At 46.6% G+C, this 10,909-nt stretch overlaps 1 protein-coding gene across 1 annotated transcript in view; it reads right to left on the minus strand.

Moving 5' to 3' along the window:
- The window catches only part of LOC8024740 (solute carrier family 12 member 8), a 31,143-nt gene extending 23,133 nt beyond the window's left edge, over positions 1-8,010 (minus strand). The window contains exons 1-2 of the mRNA XM_040222179.3: positions 7,802-8,010; positions 5,675-5,815 (exon numbers count right to left, since the gene is read on the minus strand). Of these exons, the coding sequence (XP_040078113.1) occupies positions 5,675-5,815; positions 7,802-7,975 (315 nt within the window). The 5' untranslated portion in view covers positions 7,976-8,010. The remainder of the gene's footprint in view (positions 1-5,674; positions 5,816-7,801) is intronic.
- Positions 8,011-10,909: the final 2,899 nt, after the last annotated feature.

The following is a 10,909-nucleotide window of genomic DNA, read 5'->3' on the forward strand; positions in this document are numbered from 1 at the left end:
CGGCGCGAAGCCACCTCCTCGCCTCCCTCGTAGAATGGAGGGAAGTACGGCGCACGTGTGTTGCGCGTCTCAGCCACTGGGGAGCAGGACCGCGGGCGCGGTGATGCGCTCCGATAAGAAACCGAAATCAAGAAACGCGTTCAAATGGAGCGTTTTTACAGAACGCTATAAAATGCTGCCCCGGCGTGATATCTTTTCAAAAATAGTTGATTTAGTGGTTTTCGATGATGCTCTACAAGTTTCTAATTGGAACCATATATCTATTTCCACTAATTAGAAAGTTAATTAACGAATTTTAATTAATTAGCCAACTTATCGCAAAGATTAGACACTCACAGAATCCCCGCCTGGCCGTCTAACCCACCTGCACAAACCGCATTAGTGTAGCTTTCACGTTTTTTTTTTTTTAACAAGTGTGTAAGAATAAAAAAAAACACCCTGTATATATATATATATCGCAATGAAAGCATCACTCCAATATTCTGAAGATTAATCGATTAACTGCCCAGTCCCGGTATGCGTTAGGTGAGGGTGGAGGGTGATCTGAAAGTCTCGCGAGAGTCGCTAGCCCACATCAGTAAAATCGTGTCGCTGCGGCCGATGCTGTCTGTGTCGTGATGCGGGTCGTTTGTCGGAGTTGCGGAGTCTCCTATGTTTAAATAGAAGATTATTTAGCCAGAAATTTATTATATTAGTCTCGTGACGTCAGCGTCCCTCACCGAGATAATTGAAGCGGGTGAACCCGCACTGCCGAGAAAAGCATCTAATAACACGCACGCTACTGCGTTGCTCGGTTACACTCGTTTGTTCCACTCGCGGCAGATATATTAGAATAGTTTGTTTCAGTTGTCCTGCCAACGAACAATTTCCGGGTCGTAACTAGAGAAGGCATTCTTTCTTCATCGCAACGTATTAGAATTGTTCCGACAACGAAAAACTTACCCACACCATGGCACAGAAGAGAAACATTTGCTGTAGCGGAACTCAATAGAACGATAATTTTCAATACAGCACTAGTTGTCTTCGTGCGAAATATTTATATTACTGCAAAAGCTAAAAGTTACAGAAAAAGTGCATAGAACCTGGGATTTCACAGCCCACAGTACCTGCATTATGCTATCCGGGTTGGAATTCATTGTTTTGTTGAATTCCCGCGTGGGTGAACTTATACATCTATTTTAAAAGAAACAGATATTTCCCATGAAGAGTGCAGTCTCCTGGAGACAGGCATCCGTCGTGGTGATCCATGCCTCCCAACCAGGCTTGGAAGTAATCCGTTACTTTCTAAAGTATGTTTGTAATTGCCACGTAACTTTTTTTCGGAAGTAATTAGTAATGTAATTTCGTTACAAAATATTGGCAACGGATTAGTTTAATTACTCGTTACTGTTTTAAAAAAAGAGCATTGATACAGTAACTGGACCAACACGAGTAGAACATTCAGCAGCATAAACAGAGCAACTTCCACAAAATAGAAAACATCAGGAAGGGGAGAATAGCCGAAAAGAAAGCACGATTTTTTGTATGATCGATCACTAGAAAAACGGGGGCAAGGCATGTACAAACATACGAAAGACAAAGATCAAGTAAGGCAACGCCGAGTATGCTCTCCGTCGCCTTCCATCATATTTTTCTTATCTCCCGGACAGGAGAAAGCTCTTCGTGTTTATTTGTTTTTATCTTTTACACCGTCTCACCCTTTTCAACTTCTTCGACGTCTTCCGCCTCCTGCACAAACATCAAATGCGGGTCCATACCCCCTCGATTCCTAGGTTCACAACTCGCGTAACAGATGATGTAGCCTCGCGCGAGGGGGTTCAATTCTCTTTATCTTTGATGTGCGCTGCTGTACTCTCGCACGTTCTTGAGGCACGGAGGGAGGCCCGGTGCGAGGCTAAGGGCATCGTCTTCGAGGGCACGGGTGATACTTTTTTTGTTTGTTTACTTGTCTGGGCATGGTGGTCGAGTCCACTCCTCCCTTTACAGTCAACTGTCAACAGAAAGGTGTGTGTGTGTGTGGGGGGGGGGGGGGGGGTTTAGACCATTTAGGCAGTGGCGTCACTAGGGTCAGCGGCACCCGGAACGGTGGCCCGTAATGACACCCCTCCCCCCCCCCCCCCCCCGTGGCCTCTCGCGACACCCACCGGAGCGCTGCACCCGGAGCGGTCCGCCTCCCCCCCCCCCCCCCCCTTCCGCACCCCCCTTGTGACGCCACTGCATCTAGGAGTACTGACAGAGAGAAAGAGATAACGCGTAAATGTGGTGTGATCCTCCATTGTTTTGTGAGACCGATGGCCACCGCTTTTCTCTCTCTCTATTCCTTCGCCTCTCCTGGCCTCCACGAATATTGGTATGAAAGTGAGAAATGGATGAATGATCGATAACCCGTATTTACCACTTTTTCACTGACTGGTCGAGTTTTCGGTCATGGAGTGCCCGTCGTCTCCATGGCCATCTCTCAATGAGATGTTCAAAAATCAGGGCATTAAAAAGGACGGAAACCTAGATTCAGTGCATACTTTGCTTGCAAAACACACACACACACACACACGCAAACGCGTTGTCTTTAACAAGAACATCAATCTATGAAACACATCAAGGTAAGCTGCGACACCTGCATCCTGCAACGTTAGAACCAAGTTTTCTTTTCTTGTGAATCACAGGCGAAACACACGAGTCAAAAGGGAGCTTTCGTAGATCGTTTTTTTAGCTCCAAATGTCGTAGTGGAGGTAGACGCTGCTACTGATCATGCGCACCGCTAGCTTTGTCTGCTCAATTTTAGGGATCATTTCCGGAGGCCGTAAGCTAGCGGGATAGCGGGAGTGGTTGCAGCTTTCGGCGCCTTGTCAGCTTACAGGTGAACGAAGTGCACCGACACTTTCTCTTAAATGCAATATTAAATCTTTTACGAGGACTATTCTAATACGGGCGCATGTGAAGTGAAATCTAGTGTTGTAGAACATTCTTTAAAAAATATCAAAATTGTTCCTATTCTTTTCTAGATTAGTGCACGGAAAAAGTAACGTGATAGTAATTTGTAACGTAACGAGTCAAGTAATCCGTTACTTTTCAGCGAAAGTAATTTGTAGCGGTAATGCATTACATTTGATGCTCTGTAATTTTTAATTGTAGTCCATTACATTTTTCAAGTAACGAGCTCAAGTCTGTTTGTTCCCAACCTCTGCCTGGAGCAGACGACGCATCCACACGAGCGATTATTTAAATTTAGGCCGTAAGCTGGTAACACGGTTCGATCTTCACTGAAGCACCCAACGGTACCGCACCATTTTCCCATAAAATTGTTTTCCCACCGATACCTTGCGACGAAATAAACGCAAGAATCTAGGCCGTCTCGCGCGCGAACGTGGAAAGCCTACGGCCATGCTTCTATCCCCCCTTTGATGATGATGATAGCGCGACAGTAGCGCGATCTCTAGGTCGATCTCGAGGCCAATAGGTGCGGTTAGGGCACTCGTCTTTGTAAAAAACTGTTTTCATTATTATCCGATAGCTGGCGTTCTCCGCCATTATCCGGAACCGTTTTTAAGGCTGCCGGGCTCTCCACAACCTTTATTTATTTTCTCTCTCTCTCTTTCCCCACTAATCAAAACCGCAAGTGCGTGATTTCTTTTAAGCGCTCGCACGTGACGTCACCGGACCACGCTGGTGATCATTCGTACTTGCCCTTCCCAAGAAAAACAAGAAAATATTGATGCAAAATGTACGCTGCAGAAGGTATTCGCTCAGCTGAAAGGCCACACTATACGTCGAGCAAGTGTCCCAAAATGCGCCTTTGGCGCTTCAGAGTGCAAGAAGGGACAGGCCAATCAAAGAGCAACAGAAAAAAAAAAGTGAAAGCCGTTTACAAATCCCTGTAACGCCGAATTGGAGCGCAGCTCTTGAGGAGGAGGAGTGAAGGGTACTGAGGGGAGGGTAGACCCCTCCTCCTCCCCTCATTCTTTAATATGCTCCGGGGGGGGGCGGTCACGTGACCTCGGGGGGGGGGGGGGGGGTGTCACGTGACTTCGGGGAGGGGGGTCACGTGACCTCGGGGGGTCACGTGACCTCAGAGGGGTCACGTGGGGGGTCACCTTGGGGTCACGTGACCTTGAGATGACCTTGGGAGGGGTCACGTGACCTTGGGGGTCACGTGACCTTGGGGAGGAGACCACGTGACCTCGGGGGTCACGTGACCTCAGAGGGGTCACGTGACTTGGGGGTCACGTGACCTTCAAAGGGTCACGTGGGGTCTTGGGGTCACGTGACCTTGAGATGACCTTGGGAGGGGTCACGTGACCTCGAGGGGTCACGTGACCTTGGGAGTCACGTGACCTTGAGATGACCTTGGGAGGGGTCACGTGACCTGGAGGGGTCACGTGACCTTGGGATGACCTTGGTTACGCCGACGGCGACGCCGACGGCGACGGCGACGGCGACGGCGACGCCGCTCAAGCCGGGAACGGGCCCCTAAGAGCTGCGCTCTAAAACGGGCATCCAAGCGCGCGCCCCCATTGGTTGAGATTGGGGGGGAAACAAAAGCACATATGGGCGCGTTTAGCGGGTAGACAAACGCACGAGGTGCGCAAGGAGCAGGCCAAGTTGAGCGCCGAATAATAGTTTATGTGACGTCGGTGCAAGCCATGGGTGACTCGTCGCCGTCAGCCATGCACTGCACACAAGCCGAGAGCAAGTCGTCTGCTTCTTACGCAGGAGTTGCGGTGACGTCAGAAAGACGCCGCGCTCTGATTGGCTCTGATTGAAAGATGGCGGGTAGACCTCAAACCGACAAGCCGCTGTAACCTCAAACCGCTGTAAAACCGATAAGTGTGTCGGTTTTACAGCGAAGCTGTTTACGGCTAAGGTTCCGTGGATTTTTCATGTGCGTCAATAAAAACTTTACGCTCGCACCGCCACATGCGCCGCGCGCGCACGCCTTCCCCGTATAAAAGATTCGAAGTAAATAACTAAACTAAAACGTTGACGAACGCGCGTGCAAGATGATATTTGTTTTAGGCCTTTTTTTTTTGTTTTTAGAACAGTTACTGCTGCAGACGCCGGCACGTGCGGCGCGTGAAACATTATTGCCTATTCTCCTTGATGCTTGGGTAATTTAAGAATAGGTCTATTCAGTAGATTAGTCATCAATAGGCACCATTTTCAAGATAAGTAGATTCTCGGGTAGATAATAAAGGTTTCTCAAAGATTCGCCACTGGACGACCCGCGTCGAACATGTCCACGCTCACACCGCCCTCTCTTTGTCGTCGTTCCAAGCACTTGCGTGTCTAATTTCCTTTCCTTCCGCTCTTCCGGGGTGGCGGTCCCGTCGCGCGTGTCTAGTTTCCTCCGGCTTCTCGGTGTGGCGATAGTCGTCCACGCGAAATAATGACCACCGATCAAGAAACAATAAATATGTGCGCGTACATTTCGTCATGATGAGTACCGATCAAGACAATAAATGTGTACGTACCTTTGTTCAAAATTTTGTGTCACGTCTGTGTTATGTGCTAAACAGCTTCGCTGGTCCTTCACAGAGTAGAATACCTCATAATTTTTGTTTTGTATCTTTTTTTTAGTTAACAAATCATTTTGCAGAGCTGCATGGGCTCTTGCACCTGTCTTTGGGCATGCAAGTTGTCTGAAACTTGAGACATCGAGTAGGGCCATCCACTCACCACAATCCATCCGGACCTGAGGAAGACGATGACACCAAACAGGTGGATCATGCAGGTGGTGAACACGCCGTCCCAGGTGCCGAACAGCACTGGTTCGGACACGAAGAAGTTGGTCGACCACCAGGGCTTGCTCTTGGCGCTCTGGGATGAGCCGTGCGAAAGAAAACGCGCCACGACGGTCATCGCTGGCTCAAAGCTAACGCTTTCCGATTGCCCGAATGAACGCAACCGCACGCCTGCGAAAGAGGGGAACAAGCGCCATGGCCCCCTGAGCTCTGCGTCGAGAGTTCTCGCTTCACGTGCACCGAGCTGACGTGCGTGAATACACTCGACCACTGATCTCTTCTGTCTATGGACGCAAAAATAATGACGTTTAGGAATAGCGTACCGCATTTTCTTTTCAATGGAGAGTTTTAGGGAACCGTTTACGCTACCGCAGAAGGTCGCACATGCGCAGTTCGTACCGGAGGGCACATTGTACCGTATCGGATGCGCACAAACGGTTCCCTAAAACTCTCTAATGTGACTACACCGTTGCCTCGAGCGCCTACAAAGGTGCTTCATCCACGGTACATCGGTGTTTTGCAGGCAAAGCACGCTTTACAGGGCGCGTTTTCAGATTGAGTGTTTGATGTTTTTGAAGGGACTTCATTTCATGCCCGTTTCGCCCTAGTCATCGTGAATATGCATATCTTCTACATTCTTCGTTTGAATCAAAGGGCATTCAGCTTTTTTTATTTTTTTAAAAATGCTGTTTACTACTTTTTATTGCATTCTCCCCTCTCCACATTCCCCCCCCCCCCTCCACCTTCCTTTCCCTTCCCCGGGGTCTTTGAACCTCTTATTAATATAATACGTGCATAAAGACCGTTGTTATCTCAGTGAAGATCATTCAACACACAAATTTGCAGCTTCTTTCTGCGCTTAATGAGCGAAAAATGGCTTTGCTCATCATTTTTGTTTTTGGGTAAATACCGACAACGATTCCATTTGTCCAATCAAACGAATCTCCAGTATAACGAATGCGTTCAACGAATCATTCCTTCCTCATGCCATCGTTGAATGTAACCAGCTGCAATCCTCCATAGTTAGCGTCACTGATGCAGCGGAGTTTAATAATCTTCAAGCCCATTTACGTTGATTACATGTATAACTTCTGCTGCGTTTATTTTTGTATATTTTGTTATTGTTTCTGTCTTACTATTGTAGTATTCGATACCATTGCTTCCCCTCCCATTTTTATGTAATGCTGTCACCGGGCCTTTAAATATGAATGTACATGAAATGAAATAAATAAAATAGGGAGACATACTATCCGCGAACAAGAGATGGGTGAACATCCCGCCATGCTTATTTGGCTATCCTGCCAGTTTTTGAAGACGCCGGGATTTAAACTAGGGCAAGAAGTCAGAGTTTCGATTTCAATCTTTAAAGTATTTTAGATATCTAAAGAAGACGGAAATTTTTGGAAGCACAGACGTAGCGATATTGTTTGTGGGTGTACGTCACGGCTAGAGCGGAAACAGTAATAATACAAGTGAGCTCGTTTAAAGCTGATATACTACGACCGGATACCGAGTACAAAAAAAAAAAGCACATTTTTATTTTGCAGCTGGAAGGCTGCGATCAAAACAATTTGCGCCGATAGAATCTACGTATACAAGAACCAGCAAGCTAAGGGTTCAAAGTGGGAACGCGGTACTATACTTTGTATAAGTAAGTACAAAATAAAGAAGAAAAAAAAAACGCCTTGTTCACGCAGCGCAGTCAGATATCTGGGCCGGTTTGCTGAGCAATGCGGGTATCTCTTCCAAGCGGTTAACTCACCTCTGCAAGGGTGATTTTTACTTCACGTGACCGACTACTTGGGGACAAGAGACTAAGTGTACCTAGCGTTGCAGACAAATGGCTGCCGTAATTCTATCCTCGCTTCAATTATTAAAGTCCCATTCCGCACGCAGAAAAGAAAAAAAAAAGAACGAAGAGACTCGAAATGAAAGTGAAATGAACCGCATTCGTGTACTTTAAACCGCCGGAACGGATACCCCCATTGATCGACGAATCGGCCCTGAAGACAGTCGTCAAAAACTGTGGTTTGCATCGCGAAGAACCACTAGGGACACTTACGAGGTCCTCGTGGAAGAGCTCGGCTCCGTCGGGACCGGCGGCTGTGGCCGAGACCGCCAGCCCCGGGACGTCCGGGTGGGAGCCCGAGTCGGGGCCTCCCGCGGTTCCCTCAGAGCCGTCATGAAGACCGAACCGCGCCCAGTCGATGTCCCGAACCCCGCGGGTCACCGTCATGGCTGGTGGTGAGGGGCAGCGTCTACCAGGAACGCCTGCGAGAACGTCGAGTTTGCTCGTTGTACTGAGCACAACGTGTCTCTAGAATCGAATGTCGCTACAAAGAACAATACACAATAGCAAGAGTGTCTCTTTTTTTACGCTCCTCAAGATGTTTTTTTTTTTTTTTTCAACAAACTGATGAACAAAGCGAACTTTAATCGGAAAAGAAAAAGGCTTCGCATGAAACATGTGCCTCTTTCCACACGTAACTATAGTAAAAGATGAAACTTTGTTATAGTCACAGACAGGACCAGAACGGCTAGTAGGGGGTCTCTTTTGAATAGCCGGCCCCCAGCACGGACTCTTTGCCTTCAGTCGTGCTTGGGCTGGGCGTGCACGCTCGATGCTCGCGAGACGCCCAAGCGCTTTCCAAGCTATAGGAAGCTCGCGCTGGAGGCGGGAAAACTGGAAGCTCACCCAGCCATTCTGATTTTGTCACATGCAAAGGACAACAAACAATAACACACGCAACCTTCTTTTTTACTCTCAATTTTTTTTTTGAGTTTTCGAGGTATTGATTAGCTAATTGAATTTTAACAATGAAGGCAAAATGCTTAGGTCTAGGTCAAACAAGTGCGTCTTCTATGCACCAAAAATATGAAAGGAGTAAAATCTGAAACGTTGTTAGTATCGTGATTGACGTCCTTTTTTTTTTTTTTCGTGTCAGCAATTATAGTTTTTTGTGAAAGTCAGGGTGTTATGAAAGAAAGTACTGTATAGCCCGTTGTGTGCTGCGAGAGCTCCGTAGCGCGTTGTCTGCTGCAAGAGGTATAGTTGACATATACTTCTTCTACACCTTATTATAAGTGATATGTCGCTACTCAAAGCAATTCCTAGAAAATGGAAAGCAAAGTTTGTGGAGGAACAGAAGTCGTTCGTAACTATTCGCGCCAAATTTTTTTCCCTGTACAATATGTGATTCGTACCTGAGGCATCTTTCAGAAATAATTTAGAAATCAGCACTGAAGTGCTGTTTAGGCTTACAAACTCCTTTGCAGGTGTGACGTAAAATTTGAAGTTGTATATTGATCTATCGACCAAATCGTCGAATGCAGCATTTCATTTCATGAGAAACATAACCGACGCTCAACTTTAATATCCGTCTTCGTGGCCGTCGCGTCCTTTCGAAATGTCGCCTCGTCGTTATTTCCATTTTCTTTTTTTCGACAAAACCAAAGTTGCACAGATCAAATGACTCTAAATAAGGGGACTTGCGAGTTATAAGGTGTCGACACGCGAGTCGTGCGAATACGCGCGGTTGGTTCGCACCCCTGGAGTTTGGCAGCTGACCTTCGCCACGGCGCGCAACGGACGCTCCTGCAAAGTCTGAGTTAACATCGATAAATAGGAAATTCAGCAATAATACAAGAAAGACCATGTTTAGGGGAGTTAACCTTGACTTCACCCTTGAACTAAAGCTCGCGCCACTAACCCCCAGAACCATCATCGTCATCTGGAACTAAGTCTGTCCTGCTCTTTAATTATGTATTTAAAGGTTTTTTTGACCCGTTTTTGATACGAACCAACCAAAACAAAACGTATACAGTGTTTGTTTTGGTGTACACAAGCAAAGAAGTATGAAAAGGACTGAAAAGAGGCTTAAAGGTAAATACGTTTTGATCTTTTCTTTCTGTGGAGCGAGTCTGATTAAAATTTCGAAACGAAAATTGAAATGATTTCAATCGCGACTTATATCCCGATTTAAGCCATTGTTTTTTTTTCTCTCCAATGTGGTTTCAATCCGAGAGTTTGTTGGCTCGGAGGTCATGAAACGGCGGTGTATTTCTGGTTTCACCAGATGCATTACGAGGTCGCAACCCGCAACGATGACGTTGAGATGACGTCAATCTGTCGCGTCGCCGTTGTGTTTTTGTGCCGCATGGAGGCTTTGCTACACCAAAACACTACCTCCGACAGCTAGACCCCGTTGGAACGACTCGTGGACATACCGCATTTGGAAGGGGCGTGCGTGTTTGAGAGGAAGCGACAAAACAAATGGCGACGTATGACAACTTTCCCAAACTTTTTTGTGTACCTCGTCTTGAGAGCAGACAAGCCAACCTAGCGGGCAATGCAAGCTTGCCTCTGCTCGCACGGTAAACTTAGGACCGGCTGACCTGCTATCATTTTAGTGAAAATAAATAAAAATGAATAAAGTGTTACGTTTGTTGTACATTGTCTCTAGGAAAGTGCCGCCATTACGGAAAAAAAGTCGATGTTGTACCCTCCTCTTCCTGTTTCAACGCCAGTGCGTAAGACCCTGTTTGTTTGTCTGGCGGTTTAGAAGAGTTTGTACTCTGGATTAGGTTGTCGTGGCTAAGTCTCTATGGTTTTATTATCATTTGTTTGTTAGGTCAGAATTTGTTTGGTGAGCCAGGTCAGACTGCATGTGTGTCGGCGTTAGTTCAATTTAGGCCAGATCAAGTAATGCTGTGTTTGGCTGGTCTATTGGTTACGTTAGAAGAAGAAAAAGAAATAAGGAGAAAAGATTTCGTTTTATACCGTACATTAAATACGCGAAAAGGGGAAGTGAATTAATTTTTGCAATGCTGCAACTTGACGGTTTCCAGTCAGCGTCAGCGACAACATGCACGAAGTATGTCATATATAAAATACAACTAAAAAAAGAAAAAGAGAAAAAGGTCTGGTTAGGTCAAGCCGGATTAGCGCATGTCATTCTATCTTATCATACATAGCGTTGCCCACTCACTTCAATAGCTCAACTTAAATTACTCTAGGTAATCCTAACCTACGTTAACACGACTGATTGTCAATAACCTAGAACGCAAAACAAGCATATGCGCTCGAGTGCCTGCCCATATCGTATCGGTACTGTTAAAAGTTAAAGCACTAGCTAGGTGGCGCGAGCTCCCGCCCAATTCGAAGAATTCA

This window comes from Ixodes scapularis, unplaced genomic scaffold (assembly GCF_016920785.2).
Source record: "Ixodes scapularis isolate PalLabHiFi unplaced genomic scaffold, ASM1692078v2 PGA_scaffold2__306_contigs__length_199485367, whole genome shotgun sequence".
Classification (NCBI taxonomy): Eukaryota; Metazoa; Arthropoda; class Arachnida; order Ixodida; family Ixodidae; genus Ixodes; species Ixodes scapularis.